We start from the raw sequence: 20,146 nt of genomic DNA, 5'->3' as shown, positions 1-20,146 counted from the left end.
CTCGGCGGTCCTCCGGCTGCGGCCAGGCGCGAGCAATCGGCGGCCGAGCGGCGGGGCGGGGCCGGCTGGTCCGCGGCGCGGCGCACCTGGGGCTGCGGGAGTCCGGCCAGCGGGACGCTAAGTCGGGGCTGCGGGACCGCAGCGCGGTTCTCCAGATGCAGTGACTGCCGGCCCCCCAGGGTGGCCGCAGTGACCTGCCCTCCCCAGGGTCGCCAGGATGGCCTGCCCTGCCCAGGTGGCTGCAGTGACCTGCCCTCCCCTGGCCAGTACCCTCAGAGTGGCCAAGGTAAGTTTTGGGCCCCTCAGAGGGGTCCTCCCAAGCGCACCTGACACATAAGGCTGGTCAGACTCCTGCGTTAACCCCGCAGGGACAGCCCGCACCATCGCCGGGAGCACAGGGTCCTGGAGGCCGGCCTCCTTGGCCTCTGGAAGAACACGCTGGTGGGATCAGCAAACTGAACAGTGACTCCTGTGGAGTTTTCCTCCTTTTACCGTCTCACCCTTTGTGTTTCTATAATAGGCAGGGGAAAAATGAGTCTCTCTGTCTGTTTTCCTTGCTACTTCATTATCATCCAGACTCTTCTATTAGTCTAAACATATGCATGAGTCTCATTCCCCTTTCAAATTACCGTTGCTTCGTTTAAAATCCTAGCTGATTTTCTCAGTAGTAAAATTTGCAGTTTCTTCAGCCCTGCCACCAAGCTGACCTGAGTTCTAGAAATGGGAATTAATTTTAAGGTTATCCAAAATTAAATTGAAGGTAGATTTTCCACAGAAACATTGTATCAGGGACCTGATAAAAAGTGTCCAGAGACCTCTGCCTGACTACTTTCTCCCAGATGGCGTATCTAGAGAGACTTTGGCTAGGGTGCTGCTCAGGGTGGAATGCTTGACTAGCATGCACAAGGTCCTGGGTTTGATCCCCAGCACCAAAAAAAGAAAGAAAGGAAGGAAGAAAAAAGAGAGAGCCTTGAAAACAATTATTTTGCAGTTGTTTGATTTGATATAAATCAAATCACGAGGCAACCAAGCCTCTGCTATTTTAGGGACAAGTCACAATTAAATAGCAGAAGTCTATATTGTGAAGACTTCTCCATTGATTTTCATGTTAGTGCCAGGAGTTTCTTCTAAGGTAATAAAGGCTGATAACAAAAGTGAAACAGTGTGAGGGAAGGGTGGAGAAGCCTCTGCTCCTATTTATATCTCATCTTTCCTTCACCAGGAAGGCGTCCAGACACAAGGTCCTATTGTAGGAGCGCACACACGTTCTGAGATGTCAGGTCCCACACCCTTTAAGATGAGATTAGTGCATCTGGACCTCAAAGGAGCTCCGCCCAGGGTCTCCTACTTCTCAGAGGTAAGCACTCACTTTTACCTCTAGAAATGTTGGGAAAAGAATCCCAACGGTGCAAAAAGATTCAAAGAGACCATAAGGGCTCAGCAAGGCCACGAGGCCCTCAGATATATAATAGAACTTTTTTCAGAAGGACAGAACCACAGAGTAAGAACAAAATTTGGGGGAAAGAATCCCACTATATAGGGCAGCAAGGGTGAAGGAAAGAGAAGGCTCAGATCTGGGGAGGGGCCCAGAGCTGGCAGAGATGGAGTGGAGGAGGGGCCTGGGGATGGCAATCTCCATCCCAGTTGCAAGAACCTGCTCTTAAAACTGAGCAGCAGATGACCTGGGGCTGTGGCTCAGCAGTAGAGCACTCGCCTAGCATGTGCAGGGCCCTGGGTTTGTCCTCAGCACCACATAAAAATAAATAATTAAAACAAAGGTATTGTGTACAACCAAAAAAATAAAAATAAAATATTTTTTAAAAAAAATGAACAGCAGAGAAGGCCCAGTGAGGACATGAAGACTTGTAGAAAGGACAGCTGCCCAAGTAGCGTGACAGCCAATGCAAGACGTGCAGGGACCAGTATGTCTCAAAGCAAGGCAGACAGATTGGTGAGTGGTGGAGTCTGGGAAAGGATGGCGTGAATCAGACAGCCCAGAAATGCCACCGCCAGTCCAAAAGCACTGTGGAGAGTGTGTCTGTTAGGAGTGGATCGTGATGAGAACACGGGAGCACGGGAACAGCTGGGAGCAGAGCCACAGACAGTATGGCGCCTGGGAAAAAATGTCAGAAAAGAGAAAATCCAACACAAGACTGAGAGGCTGTGTGACAAAAGCAACAGGCTCAGGACAGAGGCCAGGAAAGTCAACTTGCTCACCCTTAGAGCTCTGGGGCAGGTCAAGGGCAACAGCCTGTGGCCCCCACATGTCCAAGGCAGCTGGGTGGTTCTGCCAGTCTGACGCTGGGCTTCCTCATGTGTTCGCAGTCCTGTGACAGCTAGAATCACCTGGGGACCTTGCTCACATGTCTGGACGTCTTTCAGCATGATGGTCTCAGGGTAGCGCTGCAAGAAGGCAGGCACAGATGCTGCCAGGCTCCGTTCCCCACCTCCCCACCCAGCATGCTTCCAACTGTCCCGTGCTTTGGGAGAGGAACCTGTCAGCAGTGACACCCCAGGTTGCAGGACACAGCAGCCATGGCCATGGTCCTCACCTGGAGACTGATGGCTGTCTAGACCTTGCAGGGCCCTTGGGGCAGGCTGAGAAGACTAGCTCTGCCCTTGGCTTGGAGACAAAGGTCTTAGAAGGGCCTCACCAGTACCAGGTGCTGACCAGTTCTTCAGAGCCTCAGTTCCTCTTGCTCTGGGTCCCCGGGCTTGGCTCCTCTGCTGCCTCTCTGCATGACATCTGTGCCTGTAGGCCCGAGCCCTGCTCCCCTGCTAAGCCCCCAGATTTAACTGCTGGTGGGTGGCAGCTCAGTCCATAGCACATCACCCTCCCTGTTCAAAATGGATGTGTCCCTAGTTGAGGGTTTCACTTGGCATAAGAACATGTTCCCAATTCAGTGTTTCCAGGAGAAGTGGAAGTATTAGCTACTCCCCCATCTGCAAGGCTGGAAAGGGAAGTGTCCGTGCAGCACTGCATTGAAAGTTGCCTTTCAATCAGATGGTCACTTCATACCCCCATCCCTGTCTCCCCCAGATCTTTCCTCTGTTCCACGCGCTTGGGGCAAATGGCCTCCTCATTGAGTATGAAGACATGTTTCCCTACGAGGGCCGCCTGAGGCTGCTGAGGGCCACGCATGCATACAGGTACCACCAAGCAGCCTGGGGGAAAGCCTGGGCTGGGCGGGATGGTCAAGAGTCCAACTATGTGGGCATGCTTTTTTTCTGTCTTTCTAAATGCATGTCCTTAATTATAAGAACTGATAATAAAATTAGCACATCATAAAAGTAAAACCTGAAGAGAATTTGAGGACATAAGCACCCACCATGGCCCTGGGGGGGGAAGAGCTGCGCTTGCAGATGGGTCCCCACTCTACCATCTGCCACCTGAGTGCTGAGCACCGTAGGCTGGTGGTGGGTCAGCCAGTGCCTTGGCTGGTCTTGGGCTGGGGTTGTAGATTAGGGGGAGAGGATAGAGATCAGTAGGATCAGACATGGTGGGCTTCAATGACAGGTCACAGGAAAACAGGCAAAGGACGTGAGCTGACAGAGTCAAAAGAGGGAAGAGAAGTGGCCAGTGGCATTCAAGGAAGTGTCAGACCCCTCACCAGGATCACAGGACAGCGGGGGAGGAGGAGCAGACCCCCACCCCAGGCAGCTTGGCTCTGGGCGTCTGGTTGTGCCGAGAGCTTCCAGGCTGCGGACGGGAGGCTGCAGAGGTGCGCGCGCCCTGCTGAGGCAGCAGGGTTCTGCGTGTTCTTTGCACTCTCATTTTTTCTTACGGTGAACATATTTTATATTTTCAGTGTTTGTATTTTTGGCACTAGGGACTGAACCCAGGGGTGCTAAGGTACTTCCCCAAGTTGCCTAGGTTGGCCTGAAACTTGCCATCCTCCACCTCAGTCTCCCAGTAGCTGGGGTGACAGGTGTGTCTCCACCCCCAGCTGTGAACATGTTTTCTCCCTTTCCCAGTAGGAAAGCACCAGGGTTTCTTTGACACTTGAAACAGGTGTATTATAGTAAAAACGTTATGTGATTAGTAAACTGCTTAACTCATAAGATGCTCTGAACACTCAAAAACTAGAGATAGCTTTGCCTGGTCTGGCGTGGTGGCACACACCTGTAATCCCAGCAGCTTGGAGGCTGAGGCAGGAGGATTGCAAATTCAAGGCCAGCCTCAGCAAAAGTGAGGCACTAAGCAACTCGGTGAGACTCTGTCTCTACATAAAATACAAAATAGGGCTGGGGATGTGGCTCAGTGGTCAAGTGCCCCTGAATTCAATCCCCAGTACCCCCCCCAAAAAAAAAAAAAAAAAAAAGTCGAGATAGCTTTCTTTCTGAGATCACTCCATAACTGACAACTCATATTGAAGCGGTTAGCGGGCCCTTTCCCGAGTGACCACCACATGCTTAGGTCAGGGGCTGAATATAGTACGATTCTGTGAAAAGCACAAACACCTCACTCTGTGGACTAGGCAGGACTGGCTGGGGGCCAGCTGTTCACTCTCCCATGCCCTGGCAAGCCTCCTTCCCCTGGACCTGGCGCTGTGGAGAGCTGGGACTCACTGTCCTCGAGGAGCCCGAGCCTGAGGAGGGATGAGCGGTGTGACCTCTCACGGTCTTTGTCCCCCCAGTCCCTCTGAAGTCACAGAGATCTTGCACCTGGCCAGGCTCAGCGAGCTGGAGGTGGTCCCCTTGGTGCAGACATTCGGACACATGGAGGTGAGTGCAGGGTGGGGGCTACCTGGGGCTGGGCTTGTCCCCGCGCAGGGACAGCAGCTCAGCACTTACTAAGAGGCCACTGCCTTGGAAGTGCTGGCCCTGTGAGCAGCAGAGAGCACAAACTCAGGCCAGGGCAGGAGGGGACCTTCCACTTTGTTTGTGTGTCTTTCTGCTGGGAAGCAGCCTTGGTCAGGTGGCTCTTGGGTTGTTTACTTCAGTGTCAGCCTTGACTCACACCCCAGGAAGGAGGGGCTCCTGCTCCCTTCCCTCAGGGCTCTGCAGCACTCCCAGGTCCCCCCACAGCTTTCCCAGGAGGTCCTCCTGCCTCCCTGCCCTGGGCTCTGAGCCTGACCTCGCCAGCTGCTGCCACCTGTCCACTGTGTTGCCACCTGAGTGACGGCTCTAGTCCTCTCCTGCTTAGCCCTTCCCTGGCCCTTGGGCATTGCTGACAGCCCCTCTCCTGTACCTGCCCCTTCCTGGCCTCCCTGCTCATGGCTGCTCCCCTGGGCCTCCATTCTGGGGTGCCTCTTCCAGATGGCATCCAGAAAGAATGGGGAGTGGGAAGGGGTGGGGCAGGGTTGACTCACCCTGTCAGTGTGTCCCCTCTGGCAGTAGAGGATCCTGCTGGAGGGTACAGGAAGCAGCCCTCACACAAGTGGCTGTTTGAGCAGCATTGTGCATCTGGGGGCTTGTTTGGGGACTCACCAACCTCTACCATGCCCAGCCAGCAGGTCTCAGCCTTTAGTTGGGAGGTGAGTAGAACCTGTCCCTTCAGTTCTGCCCTCCACTCAGGAGTGGCTGCTAAATAGCTGGAGGCTGGGCACCCAGCTGGGAGCAGGTCCAGAAGCCAGATTTGTGGGTTAGCACCCAAGACCCCCAGCTGGTTCCCGGGCAGATCACAGGAGCTGTCACAAGGCGCAGGGCTGGGAGCCCTTGCCGGGCCGAGGAGGCCTGCAGCAGCTCCCTCCTCGCCACAGTTTGTGCTGAAGCACGCGGCCTTTGCCCACCTCCGGGAAGTGGCGCCCTTCCCCAACACCCTGAACCCCCACGAGGCAGAGTCCCTGGCGCTCGTGGGAGCCATGATCGACCAGGTCCTGGAGCTGCACAGAGGTGCCCGATGGCTCCATGTCGGGTGTGATGAGGTAGGTGCCATCAGCCCCACATCCTTGGCCCTTCTCTCTTTGGGGCCGCCTTCTAGCATGCCATGGTTTCATTTAAATGGGAAAACTGGAGTAGAGACAGAGCTCGCGCAGGGAGATAGGCCCCAGGGGAGGATGAAGGTCGGTACAGGGGCAGTCCTGCAGAGCCTGCCTGGGACACCCCATGTGTCAGATGAGACCAGGACTCACTGGCCTGGGCAGGGGCCAGGATGTGCAGTGTCCCCTACCCCCCAGTAGGGGCACAGTCAGCCCCAGTCATGGGCAAATTCTTGCCCTCAGAACTTTGTTCCAAGCAAAGAAGTGCAGTACAGGGTGGCAGGGGGGTGCTACTTTTGGAGCCAGAAGCACTAGCTGGGAAACCTGGCTCCCGGAAGACCCTGGTGATGTGACCCCTAACTCATGCGGTGGCCGCTCCCTGCCCGTTTCACTGGTGGGACTCCAGATGTGTGGCAGGGCCTGGGGCAGCTCCGAGCCCTGAGGCCTCTGCAGGTCTGCAGCCCAGGAGAATCCTGAGCTAGGCGTACATTTGGGGACATTCAGCACTGAGGTTTCCCAGTTTCAAAGTGAATCTGCTTGCATTGAGTATGTGTGTATGTAAGTGCACACCTCAGCAGCTTGCAGTGCACCCTGGTGTTGTGTCGCCCTCACTCCGCCTCACTGCAGAGCCTGCCCTGACCCCAGAGAGCCTGCACTCCTGTCTCCCAGCCCTGCAGCCTCCAAGGTGCTTGCCTGGTCTGGACATTCCATATAATTGGAAGGAATCACAGGATAGGTGGCCTTCTGTGTCCAGCTTCTCATACTCAGTGTACAGGTCAGGGTGGCCAGGAACATCCTGTTGCAGGGTGTATGTTTAGCCGTTCCTTAACTGGACAGAGCCCCATCGGCTGTCTGCATAGGAGTGCTCTGAACATCCAAGGGGTCCCGAGTGAAGTTGAGTCTGTGCAGAGGCAGGGTTAACCTGCAGAGACCAGCGACTCACCCCTCCCCAGCTGCCTCCCCAAGGTCTGCCCTGAGACCCAGGACGCAGGGAGATAGGCCTCAGGGCAGTGCCAGGGCCAAGCGTGCTTTCTCCCTCAGGTCTACTACCTGGGTGAGGGGGAGGCCTCAAGACGGTGGCTGCAGCAGGAGCAGAACAGCCAGGCAAAACTCTGTCTGTCCCACATGCGGGCGGTGGCCAGCCACGTGCTGGCCCGACACCCCGGCACCACTCCCCTGGTGTGGGACGACATGCTGCGGGACATACCCCAGGACCAGCTCACAGGTGGGCCCCAGAGTCCTGGGATGGGGCTTCTGCAGGCCCCTCCCCCAAGACCTTTGACCTCAAGGTCTCAGAAGTGAGCTTCTGTGTTCCCCTGGGAGTACCAGGCTGAAGTCATTGCCCTGAAGTGGCTGTAGACTCTGCTGGAATGGGCTGCTGGGGGCAGGGGGCGTGGCGGGGGGGACTACAGGGCTTCCCACAGCCTCACAGTCCTCTGGGCAGCCTGTGGTTGCTGTTCCCTCTATCACAGGACTCCTCCAGCTCCTTCAGGGCTCAGGGTCCTGGCTCATCCTACCTGATCTTGGAGATGAGCTAGAGGAGTACCTCCCCAGCCAGGGAGGTGGCATTTAAGCACATCCCCCTGGCCCACCCAGAGCCTGAGGTTCAAGGAGTCCCAGGGCAGAGCAGGGATCCAGGGCTGGTTGCTGCCATGCTTCTGGGGGCTTCCTGGGTCCGGTAGCAGCCACTATCCATGCCTTTTTAGACGCAGATTAATTAGAGCACCTGGGTGTGGTGGTACACACCTTAATCCCAGTCATGTGGGAGGCTGAGGCAGGTGGACTGCAAATTCAAGACCAGCCTCAGCAACTGAGACGTTTCAAAAGTTAAGGGAAAAAAAATAGAAAGGACTACGGATGTGACTCAGTGGTAGAACTCCCGGTTCTATCCCCAATACCCCCCCCAAAAAAAGAAGCAGCACTCCAACTGGAGGTGTGCTGCCAGGGCAGCTGTGGGGCAGCAGCACGCACTCCAGGAAGAGCTCAGGAGCCCCGTTACTGCCAGGCAGGCAGCTTTGAGCAGCGTCATTTACGTCTAGAAACCTAGCACCATCCTGAGCCTGGGAAGATGACCTGGAGAGGTGTATGTTCCCATTTTAATACCAGAAGAGTGTGTCTCAGGAGCTGGAGTGTGGTCTGGGTAGTCCATCTGCCCTCACGGCTTCCCTCTGTCCCCAGCATCCGGGGTGCCGCAGCTGGTGGAGCCTGTACTCTGGGACTACGGGGCTGACCTGGACATCCACAGTAAGGGTCAGTACCAGGTTGCCTGGGATCTGCCCTCCATGGCCATGCAACAAGATGGACTGTTTCCCCATCCCCTGCAACCCCGTAACGTGGCCCGGTCTGAAGGGATGCAGGGCCCTGTCTGCTTGGCTGACTGGTTTGTGATAGAAGGGCCAGGCACTGCCCCTTGCCTGGGAACAGCCCCAGCACACCCAGACCTGTGTCCGTCCTCAGCCCTTCACGTATTCTTTCTCTCTACCCAGTTTTCTGACATCTCTTCCAGTAAACTAGAGTCTCCTCTGCTGAAATGAAAGCCGGGTCAGACCAGCGTGGGGTCTCAGGAAGCATGTCCTGGGCTTTGCGCAGGCTGCTTCTGGGGGAGCTGCTCACACTGTGGCTCTCTCACCCAGTCCTCCTCATGGAGAAGTACCGGGAGTGCGGCTTCCCACGGCTGTGGGCTGCCAGTGCCTTCAAGGGGGCCACAGGGGCCAGCCAGGCCCTGCCCCACATCGAGCACCACCTCAGGAACCATGCGCAGTGGCTGCAGGTGGCAGGCAGTGGGCCAGCGGACATGCTGCAGGGCATCATCCTGACTGGATGGCAGAGGTAAGCTCCAGGGAGGCCATCCTGGGGTGAGAGGTAGCCCTCCTGCCCCCACAGCTATCCCCCAAGCTGGGGCGCTCAAGGCTGGGAGCACAGCCCCCACTCCACACTTAGTAAGTAAGGCCACTTGGTAGGGGCGTGAGGTCACACTGGGGCACTTTGAGGACTTCACACCATTTGAAAAGTATACCTACAGAAAAAACCCTGGTCCTTGGACAGAGCCTAGCTCTGCTCCTGACCTGCAGGTTGAGAGGGCAGGACCATGGGGAGATGTGCTCTGAGTGGCCGGGCCCTCTGGCTGTCCATGTGTGGCTTATGGTCCAGTACCTATCCAGAAGCTGCCCATAGGGGGCCGGTCAGCTCCACAGAGCTGCTAGATGACTCCCACTGAGGCACTGTGAAGATTCCTCAGACACCTGCTGTGCGAATCCCGGGCACCAGGACTGCCCCCACAGAGCAGAGCCCCCTTGCGTGCATGGACAGTGCCAGCAACTCCATGAAATGCAGCATGTAGGTGCAGAGAGCCTGGTGAGAGTGTGAGGTCAACACCAGCAGCTGCCTGGCCCCTCCATCTTCCTCCACCTGGCTCCACCCCCACTACAGCCATGTAGCCACACAGCCTAGGAAATAGGCCTGGGCAGGTGGGGGCCTAGACGGCCACCCTGACCTGCCTGCCTCCTCATGGGGCCTAGGGGTGGAGGACAGGACCAGCTCAAAGGCTGCTGCAGAGGTCTCAGAGAAGGCACTGGGGCACAGCCCTAGGAGGCAGGAGGAAGGGCCTGGACAGCATCTCAGAGGCAGCCCCTACAGGCCCTCCCAGAAAGCAGCATGGCAACAGGTCCTGACAAAGGCTCCCACTGCACAGGAACCACTTAGAAACCCCTGGCCAGTGGTGGGAGGGACCCAGCTGCTCCCAGGGGGCCCTGCCTTGAGCCCTAGAACAAGCAAACGCTCCTCAGGTCAGGGTGGCTGTGGCCAGGTGGACTGGCTGAGGGCATGGGGCTGAGCCCTCATCTGGACATAGGTACGACCACTTCTCCGTGCTGTGCGAGCTGCTGCCTGTGGGGATCCCCTCGCTGGCTGCCTGTCTGCAGTTGCTGCTCCATGGTACGTCCTCTCCAGCAGCCCCAGCTCTGCCACTCCTCATTTGGGCTGGACTGTGGACTTCCATGCAGTGAAGGTTGAACACACAGGGTTGGGGGGCTGGGGAGGGCACTCGTAGCTGCCCTGTGATTGGCTCAGTTCTGCCAGTGCCTGGAAGGCAGGTGGGATGGGGAAGAAGGTCCCACCTTCACTACATAAGTGTCCTGAGGGCCATGAGGTAGGCTGTGCAGGACCCTGCTCTCTACACCTGACCCCTCTGAGGGAGCAGCTGGCCCAGACCACGGCAGGCAAGTGCAGCAACCTATGGAGACCCTGTCCCCAAATAAGGACTGGAGATATAGCTCAGGATGCTGGGTTCAGTCCCCAGTACCAGGAACACAGGCAGAGTCTGGGTAGCATTTTTCAGGTGCCTGGAGCCTGCTCTGGAACACACCACTGTTGAGCAAGCTGCAGGTGCTGGGGCTGCCAGCATCACCCTGCTTGCTGCTCTGTCTTGACCTTTAAAATAGCATCCAGCCAGATGCTGTGGCCATACCTGTAACCTCAGCAACTTAGAAGGCTGAGGCAGGAGAAAAAGGTGGGGCTGGGGCTGTAGCTCAGTGGTAGAGCACCCGTCTCGCACATGTGAGGTACTGGATTTGATCCTCAGCACCACATAAAAATATTGTGCCCATCTACAAAAAAAATAGTAAAAAAAAAAAAAAAAGGTGGGGTGCAGCCCAGTGGTAAAGCATCCCTGGATTCCCCAGTACTGGAATAACAATAATAGTAACAAACACCTCTCTTGTGTTGAATGAGTAACTGCCAGGTTGCCCATCCTGGGGAGACCTGGGTCAGCCTGTGCAGGTGGGGTCTGATGGGTTCCAGCACTGCTGTGCCTGCTATCCAGGGCCCAGGGGCCTGGAGACCCATATGCAGATGGCGAGCCTGGCAGGGAGGAGGCCCCTCTGAGCACTGTGCCTGTGGCTGGTTCCAGGAGGATTCACTGAGCACGTGAGACTGAGGGTGGAGAACCTCCTCGGGCTTCCCAGCCTGGAAGCAGCAGCTATCCCGAGGTACCCCCGCCCCGCCCCGCCCTCCCCTCCCCTCCCCTCCCTGCCCGTCCCTGGGGACCGCTGTCTCAGAGTGGCTCTCTGGCAGTGAGGGGACCGGCTCCTTCCCTGGCAGTGACATTCATGCCCTCGTCACTCAAGTCAGCTTCTACCTGCGCAGTTCTGTGGACGCACTGCTAGAGAGGAACAGGTGAGTGCCTCAGTGAGCAGACCCCACCAGTCTTGTCCCTCATAAAGGCTTTCTGGAAGGAAACATGACTTCCAATTTTCCCTGCCAGATTCTAGAGCTCTCCAGGGGTGTGTGACTGTGCAGCCCCAAGCTTGCCAGTTGGCACCCCTGAGAACACCCCTGTGTGGACTCACCCCAGGTACGTCACTGGCTGGTTCAGCCCCTACCATCGCAGGCGGAAGCTCATCCACCCGGTCATGGTCCAGCACATCCAGCCTGAGGTGCTCAGGTAACCACTGTGTAGCTAGCCAAGTGCCTGGCCCCAGAGCAGCTGTCCCCTATATGTGGCAGTGCCCACAGTAACCAGCGTTGAGCTGAGACAAGCTTTCCAGATGCTGCAGCCCTGGATCTTGGATGACTCACGTGTGCCGTCCTTCCCTAACATCTGGGCAAGGTGGTGCACACCTGTAATCCCAGTGGCTTGGGAAGCTGAGGCAGGATGATCTTCAGTTCAGAGCCAGCCTCAGCAACTTAGCAAGGCCCTGAGCAACTCAGTGAGACCCTGTCTCTAAATAAAGTGTAAAAAGGGTGGGGATGTGGCTCAGTGGTTAAGCATTAAGCATCCCTAGATTCATTCCCTGGTACAAAATAAAGCTAGGTTATCCCTAGCCTAAAAGCCTGGGCAGGACCATAGGTCATCTTTGGAAGTCAGGCCACCTTAGGTCCATCCTGGCCCTGGAGAGGGCCCTTGTGTCCAGAGTCCCCTCTGCCCTCCTGTCCTTCCCTGGCTCAAGGACGTGAGCAGAGCCTAACAGACCCTCCTACACTGCACAAGACGCTACCAGCTACACCACCTGGTCACATGCCATGGGAAAAACCATCAGCCAGCTGAACAGCAGGCTCCAGTTTCAGACGTTAAAATGTGGCCAATCTCTTATTTGTCTCTATGAATAAACAGACACGGGGCAGTGCACCCCTGGGGCGGTTGCAGAGGTCCTTGGCAGGCAAGCTCAGGGTCCGTCTTCCTCAGCCTCCTGGGCAGGTGGAGTGCCCTGGTGCAGCAGCTGGAGACAGCCCTGCAGCTCGCCTTCTACCCAGATGCTGTGGAGGAGTGGTTGGAGGAGAACGTGCGCCCAAGCATGCAGCAACTGCAGGACCTACTACAGGACCTCAGTGAGGCGGCCACCACTGGCCCCTGCCCACCAGCCCTGGCTGGGACGCTGGTGGGGACTGCCGAGGGGCAGGGTCCACGGGAGGGCTGAGGGCCCCTGCCACAGGCTAAGGCACTATGCTGTCACTGTGGCCTCCCTGTTTCCATACCCTGCTGAGCCCTGGGCAGCTGAGCAGACCAAGCACAGCTGTCTTTGGGGAAATCATGGACACCAAGGAAAAGCAGGGGGCTAGGGTAAGCACCCGCTGGAGCCCACCACATGCACGTGGAACTTTACCATTCTGAAATAAAAGGGCAGCAGGGGCCAGAGTCCCCTGACACATCTGAATCCAACTTTTTATCACCACTCTGGTTTACAGCTGGCTTTGTTCCTCCAACACTAAAGACGAGCCCCAGTTCTGGGTGCTTCTCATTTAGAAGCTTCACAAGCTGCCAGAAACATATTGCCGCACTTTGCATATTTCATTTTAGGGAAAATTTAAAACATCTCAGACTCAACCGCTGAAAACACCACCTTTGGCATAAAGGACCAAGACCCCCAGCTGGGGGCTGGTGGGCAGGAGCACCTGCCCTGCTTCCACTGGAGGTACTGGCATGACTGCCCTGTCTGGCCTAGGAGCCTCCGGCCCCAGCACCTGAGTGGTGCTGTGGCTTCCCCAACCTGATCACACCTAGGGGCACAGCCCCGTGGGGCTGACCAGAGCCCTGGAGGCCAAGCTGGGCACTTGGAAGGACCTGGGTCCACTCACAAGGTGGACAAAGCAGGGGCAGGTCAGTGGCAGCTGGCACTTGGCTTCTGTGGGGAACAGCTGATGCCATCCCGCAGGTCTTCAGGGCTTGACTGACTGGGATTTGGTCCCTGTGGAGCAGCTGTCAGTTTCCAAGTGCTGCAGGATGCTGTAAGAGGTGACCTCTGTTCTAGGCACATGGCTTCTGCCCAGGAGGTGAGGGCCCAGAGCGAGGACTGCTGTGATGGCTGACGACACTCTTGAGCCCTGCGAGGCGAAGGCAAGCACCCCACTGGAGCCCGTGCCTGTCCTGCCTCAGCTCTGGCCGCCAGGGCTGTCAGCCTCACTGTCGCTGCTCTGAGACCGTTCCGAAGGGCTCTCCAGGCGGTGCAGCTCCAGGAAGTTGGTGACGAGCCTGGCTACAGCTTCCACGTCACTGGGAGGCAGGTACCAAGAAAAGGCAGGTCACCGTGGCATATGCATCCTCAAGACCCTGCGCTGGCCTCATCCCCTACTATCCAAATACAGCAGCTCCCAAACTGGATCCCTCACCCTCCCCTGCCACATTCTGTGCTTTCCCTGCAGATGCCATGCAGGGCTCCCTTCAAACATGCACAGCCCCCCACAATTGTGCTTCCTCTGAAAACCTGTGTCCCACCCCCTGTGCCCCAAGACACTGGGTGGTAAATGAGAGATCAGTCTTGCCCAAAGCGGGCCCCACCCCGCATACCTGCGACGGCCCATGACTGCACTCTGGGTGAGGGGGTGGGAGAAGCCTGTGGCAAACCGGAGCACCACCACGTAGCCCTTCCCAAAATACCGGACCTTCTCCTCCTCCACATTCACATCCCGGATGTCATTTAGCAAGACCACCACTGGGGAGGTGCAAAGATCAGTGGTCATGTACCCCTCCCTACCCAACTCCACCTGCCTATGCTGTGGGCAAGGTTGCTTTGGAGCCATTAGCTCTGCTGAGAACAGTCACAGTGGCACTGGTGGCAGAAGTACCCTAGGCCTGATTCCAAAGCATCAGCTGCGTAAGAAAGACAAGCTCAAGCCAGGCATGGTGGTACTCGCCTGTAATACCAGCAACTCAGGAGTATGAGGCAAGAGGGTCTCAAGTTTGAGAGCAGCCTCAGCAACTTAGTGAGACCCTGTCTCAAAATAAAAAATAAAAAGGACTGGGAATGTGGCTCAGTGGTGGAGCACCTGGGCTCAATTTCTCGTATTGGGGGGTGGGGGGAGACAAGCTCAACAGACACATGCCATGAGCTACTGGGCCCAGTGTGAAAGCTGGCCTTCCCACAGTCTGACAGCAGAATCCCTAGCTAAGGTTTCAATTTCCCCCAAGGCTGAAAAACTGCTAGCCATCACAGTGCAGTGTCCCACCTGCAAGGAGTGGGACAGCTGTGCAAGGCTCCTAGCCACAATCCACCAAGAAGCCCAACAGCATACCACTACCCCAGCCTGCTAGCCAGGTCTGGTCCTCATCTGTCCAGCTTGGGGGCCACACACAGGCTAAAGTGCCACCCAAATCAGGAGAAGCCAGCAGCACCTAGGGCCTGACCCCTCACAAGGTACTCGCCAGCCAATGAACTCTTTTACATGCAACCACCTATTCATCGGTAGTGGGCAGCAGATGCACAGTGCACAGCACACTTAAGGGAACTCTTCACTAACCCACAATGGGAGCAGCTCCCAGACCCAGAAGTTCAAGGGTAAGCAACTCCCTGACTATCCAGACCCTCAACAGAGGCCTGGCAGAGCCAATGGGGAACTGAAATCAGGAGGCCCTCTGAGAGCAGAAAGGATCGTGTCAGCTGCAGAGCCACCTGCTCACTGGTACAGCTCAGCCTGCCTGCATCATGACCTACCCCCACTGCCCAAACTCACCTGGGAAGAGCCACTAAGGGGTGGCCATCCTCCCCAACAGTTCAAGCCTTGAGAACCCATGAGTCCTCAGAACACAGGGCCTGCCTGGGCCCCACACCCTGTGGGCCAGGGCATGGTTGGAGGACCCCAGCTGCAGAGTGAGGTGTGCTTGGCCCCTCAGGCCTGCGCATGCCCAACTCCCACGCCTCACCTTGGTCATGGCCTGCTCTGAGAAGAGTCAGCAGCTTCCTGTAGAGGCTGAATGTTTTCAGAACCACCTTCCCGGTGCTCTTGTTGAAGATGGCTTCCTGGAAACATATACCTTCACCACACAGACCTTCCGGGAGGGGCCAAATGGGCACTGGGGCACTATCCCACCCATACTGATGTGGATGCTCAAGAGGAGATCCTTGAGCAAAATCCAAACCCCAGATGCCTGAGCCCAGCATCTGTGGTCCACTCTCTGGACTCATGCCATGCAGGAGTCATAGTAGGAAAACAGCGGGGTGGAGCAGGCACCCATTCCAGGACAAGAGGACAGCATAGTAGCAGGGCCATCAAGAAGGCAGAGGTCAAGAGTAGCCTGGGTTGGGGTTTGTGGCTCAAGTGGCAGCGCGCTCGCTTAGCATGCGTGAGGCACTGAGTTCAATTCTCAGCACCACATAGAAACAAAATAAAGATATTGTGTTCACCTAAAACTAAAAAATAAATATTTAAAAAAAAAAGAGCATTCTGGGACCAAGTGGCTTTGAGGACCCCGGAGGGCTAAAGAGCAGGGGGTTCACACCCTCTGTGCCACAGCAACCCCAGAGGTAACGATTGTTTCCTTAGTGGAAACAGTCACTGGGAAGTTTCTAGAGACTTCCTGGCCCAGGGATGGTCACAAGCAACATCCAAGGCCTGTGTCCAGCTAAATGGACACCTTTAGGCCAGTCAAATATGCTCTCTCCAGAGAGGGGCACTCTGCCACCCTCACCCACATCTTACCTCCCAGTCTTCCAAGTTCTGCACAGCCACAAACAGGCAGCCTGTGACATAGAAGAGCTTCCAGCCCAGGCTATCTGTAGGCAGACACAGGACACCCACCATAAGTGATTGGTCAAAGCTACGCAACCAGGTGGGTACAGAGGCACACACCTGTAATCCCAGCAGCTCAGGAGGCAGAGGCAGGAGGATCCTGAGTTCAAAGCCAGCCTTAGCATTTAGCAAGGCGCTAAGCAACTCAGCGAGACCCTGTGTCTAAATAAAATGCAAAACAGGGCTGGAGATGTGGCTCAGTGGTCAAGTGTTCCTGAGTTTAATCCCTGATACCCCACCCCCCCACACAAAAAAGCTATGCAATCACAGGGAGCCCTGCCTGGCACGACCTTTCCCCAGACACTGACTGCCCTGTGAGAACCCAGGCAGCCAGATGTGCTGCTGGTTTTATCTTGGTTACTCGGGACTTGCACATGACAAGCCTTCTCAGCTCTGGGGAAGCATGCAGGGCCCAGCTCCTGTTCATCTTGGCAAACTTCTAAGAGTGGGAAGGTGGGAAACACAGATCCTCAATGAAGCAGCAGCACCTTGGGCAAATGCTAAAGAGCTCTTTGGAAGACTTTCTCTTTTTTTTTTTTGGTGTGTATGGGGGTATCGGGGATTGAACTCAGGGGCACTCGACCACTGAGCCACATCTCCAGTGTATTTTATTTAGGGACAGGGTCTCAATGAGTTGCTGAGTGCCTCACAGTTGCTAAGGCTGGCTTTGAACTTGCGATCCTCCTGCCTCAGCCTCCCGAGCTGCTGGGATTACAGGCGTGGGTCACAGTGCCTAGCTGGAAGACTATTTTATGACACAGGAAAATGCCTGAGGTTTGACATGCAAGATGCAGGCCACATGGGGTGCACACATCAGTGCAGGCAGGTAGCACAAGTAGCACTGCACAGGGTGAGGAGGCAGAGATGCTGGCCATGCCCAAGGCCACACCACAAATGCACACATGAAATTTTTTTCCCTCCTTATTTTCAAAACAGTTGAGGAAGTTACAAGGGATGGTGTACTTTACCTCCACTGTAGTAAGCAGCAGCCAGGCCAGTTGACAAGATTCCTGCAAAGAGGAACAAGGAGTACCTTACAATAGAGCCAGTGAGAGTGTCCCACTCTCTCTCCCAATGCTGCAGCCCCTGCCTGCCCAACCAGTGTGCCCTCTCCACTGCAGGACTGCTGTGCACTGGTACAGCAGGAAGGGTCCACCAAGTACAGAGTGGAGGAACAGCCCAATGTTCATCTAAAAACACAATATAGGCCAGGCACAGTGGCCGCATGCCTGCAATCCCAGCTTCCCAGGAAGGCTGAAGCAGGAGGATGGCAAATTCAAGGCCAGACTAGGCAACTTAGCAAGAATGTCCTAAAATTTTAAAGTGGGAAAGGATGGGGGTGTACTCAGAAGAATAACCCTAGGCTCAATTCCCCACTCCCCCCCCCAAAAAAAGAAGAGAAAAAAAAAAAAAGAAACACGAAAATATGGTGACTTAAGAAAAGCACTACCCAGCTGGGGCTGCAGTGACAGAACACCTGCACGGAAGACACACGGCACTAGGTTCCATCCCCAGCACCACCAAAGAAGACAGGGGACAGGGTAGAATTAGGAAGGAAGAACACAGTGCTAATGAAGCAGACGTGCACCTCCCAAAGGCGTTGTGGGCGGGAAAAACCTAACATGCAAAGACAGCTGGTACTTTTGAGGGCAGAAAAAAAGAGGAAATAGTTTTATATTCACCCTTTTTTTAGTCTTTCTGTTCTGGGGGAATTTATAAAGTCTTACCGACCAAGAGGGACCAGGACCGGATGCCCGGAGCCCTCTTCAGATGGAGGCAGGAGTTGGTGCGAGTCTCTACCTGCATGTACATCCCTGGAACACGGCTCCACGCCACAGGAGCGGGGCTGGGGAAGGGGAGTCATGAGGCTGCAACCGCCACAGCCGGGACCAGGCGGCCCACCAGCAAGGCCAGCTACCGGCCCGTGGGCACCGACCGCCGGATCCCGGGGGCTCCTCCTCCAGGAGCTGGCCTCCCGGCTCAATCCGCTCCAACACCACTGCCTGCCCACGCTGCCCAGGGCCCTGGCCTGGCGCGGGCAAAGCCCTGAGCCGCCGCACTCTCGGGCTCCCGGCAGCCCACCCGGACCCGCCCCGCGCCGGCCTCTGCCAGGAGAGGGAAGCGAGAGCGTGCCCACCGCGAGTCCCGATCCAGGGGCGGGGCGGCTCGGGCCGCAGGCCGACCGCGTCCGGGGAGCCGCCCCGCTGCCTCCCCGCGCGACCCAACCTCACGAAGCCTAGGGCAGCACGCGACGGCCCCCTCGGCCTCCGGGGCTCCACATGCGCCCGCGCCCACGCACCCGCTGGCCGTCTGCTCAGCACGCTGTCCGTCCCGGGTCCCGGTCAGCAGTGCCGGGTCAGGACGCTGCCCACCGCGAGGACCCCAGCTCCGGGAGGACCGCCGAGCACAGAGACACGGCGGGACCGCGCGGGGCGTGCCCACGGCACGGGAGACCAGCGGGCACCGCCTGCGCCTGGCCCCGCACCGGGGAAGGGGGCGAGGTCGGTCGCGCCGCCTTGCGGACCCTGAGGCCGGGCGGCCGGACGCGCGGACTGCGGGGTGGGGGCAGGGCCTCACAAACTTCCGGGGTTGGGGCGGGGGCTCTTCACTTCCGCGTTGGGGCGGGGGCTGCGCGCCTCCGGAGCTGGGGGGCGTGGCCTTGCTGACTTCTAGGAGGAAACGGGGTCTACCGACTCCGCGATGGGGCGGGGCCTGTGGACTTCCGGGTTGGGGAGGGGCCGTGGCTGCCGGGGTTTGGGTGGGGCGTGCTTACTTCCGGGCGAGAGCTGGTCTCGGTGGCCCGGCCGTTGGGAACCCGGCTGACCCGACCCCTCCAGTTGGCCCCAGGCGCGGAGGGACGGACCTCGTGCTGGGGCTGCGACACGGCAGGAAGCAGCGCGTGCGTGCAGCGCGTAGACTGTCCAGCCTGAGGGCAACGGCAGGCGGGCGCCCCCCGGGAAAGCTGCCCTGGAGCCCCTGGAGCTAGTGGCACCAGAGATGTTCAGGCCCAGTGCTGCGGGTTCAGTGGCTTTTGAGTCTAGGTGTCCGTGTGGTGCTGGGTCAACACCGCAGGGCCGGTATTCAGAATGTTCTTAATAGTTTAAGCAAGATATTAACAAGACTGTATGACGAGTTTATGAAAGTACAGGTACAACAGCATCCATGACCCTAGAAATTTTGCCCCTATAGGAATGTAACAGTGGTCCACGGTATGCTTTGAATATAACCCTGACTGCTGTGCTCTCCCTGTGCCTCTCTCATAATCTCAGGAGAAACAGGTTTACCTTTCTTCCCCAACCTAGAAAAATTTATCTGTCCCTGAGTACACAGCCACCATAGGAACAAGTCATCCAGACTTTGGGGATGGTACCAGAAGATCTCAGAAATGACTATCTCCCAAATTAACAAGTGAATTACAGCTCCAACACAGAACACCTGGAATGTAGCCTTTGAACCACCTGTTTAACTCTCCCCCTCGGGTTCATGATAATGGGCAGAATTACAGCTTCTGGGACAGGAGTCCCCAGAAACAAATCAATAAACCTTCATTTTCCTTTTTCTCAAAACCATGTCATTATTGGATTGGCATCAGGAACAAGGAGCAAGCTTTCAGCAACAGGCACATTATAAGAAAATGTGGATGGCTGGGGCATCCGTTGCTACTTGAAAATGGCAAGGTAGAGAAAAGTGTATTGTATTCTATATTTGTAAAAGGGCATGTAAAAGCCAGGCACACCTGCAGCCCAGCTACTTAGGTGACTGAGGCAGGAGGGTGGTGTTTGTTTACTTTCACCACCTTCTTTTTTGTTTACATATTAAAACAATCCTCAACAGTTGTTTACCCAATTTAAATTAAACCATATAAATCACGTGAAAAAAAAAATTTGGATCCATTTTATCATGAGCGCTCATCATATATGATATATGGACATACATATATTCAAACATATAACGCAAAACACAAGTGTGCACACATAATATAATACATACAACACATAACATTATAGTAAAGGCCTTATAACTTTTTATAGGTGAAATCTCCATTGCAATGTTTAAAAACTCTATAGTCAAAAAAAAAATAGAACTGATCAGCAAAACATTAACCTAGGTCTGTATGAGCTCAAAAAACAAAATAGAACTTCATGATGTGGGAAAGGGCAATAATAAAATAGATATTGAAAAAAGCATCCTGGTTCTGTTGCAGATGTAAGAATAGCCAAACTGGA

General features: G+C 56.0%; 2 protein-coding genes across 2 annotated transcripts; one reads left to right on the top strand and one right to left on the bottom strand.

Annotated features, from left to right (window-relative positions):
- Positions 1 to 12,576, top strand: Hexd (hexosaminidase D). The gene is given in 14 exon segments (XM_058585229.1): positions 1 to 286; positions 1,223 to 1,357; positions 3,041 to 3,150; positions 4,638 to 4,725; positions 5,703 to 5,867; positions 6,963 to 7,146; positions 8,100 to 8,171; positions 8,555 to 8,750; positions 9,772 to 9,854; positions 10,828 to 10,906; positions 10,992 to 11,093; positions 11,272 to 11,361; positions 12,103 to 12,266; positions 12,269 to 12,576. Coding segments are annotated over 14 exon segments (1,623 nt in total). The 5' UTR covers positions 1 to 217; the 3' UTR covers positions 12,355 to 12,576.
- Positions 12,566 to 18,352, bottom strand: LOC124105823 (cytochrome b-245 chaperone 1). Its single transcript, XM_046463154.2, has 7 exons — positions 18,220 to 18,352; positions 17,648 to 17,766; positions 16,889 to 16,930; positions 15,831 to 15,904; positions 15,055 to 15,151; positions 13,702 to 13,846; positions 12,566 to 13,407 (listed from the first exon to the last, which is right to left on the bottom strand). Exons 2-7 carry the CDS (start codon positions 17,730 to 17,732, stop codon positions 13,287 to 13,289), a joined length of 564 nt encoding a protein of 187 aa, XP_046319110.1. The 5' UTR covers positions 17,733 to 17,766; positions 18,220 to 18,352; the 3' UTR covers positions 12,566 to 13,286.
- Positions 18,353 to 20,146: the final 1,794 nt, after the last annotated feature.

This window comes from Marmota monax, unplaced genomic scaffold, assembly GCF_021218885.2.
Source record: "Marmota monax isolate L192 unplaced genomic scaffold, Marmota_monax_Labrador192_F-V1.1 WCK01_AAM20220418_F8-fsc00220, whole genome shotgun sequence".
NCBI lineage: Eukaryota > Metazoa > Chordata > Mammalia > Rodentia > Sciuridae > Marmota > Marmota monax.
Note: the sequence above shows the minus strand (reverse complement) of the source record. Positions and strands in the feature narration are given on the sequence as shown.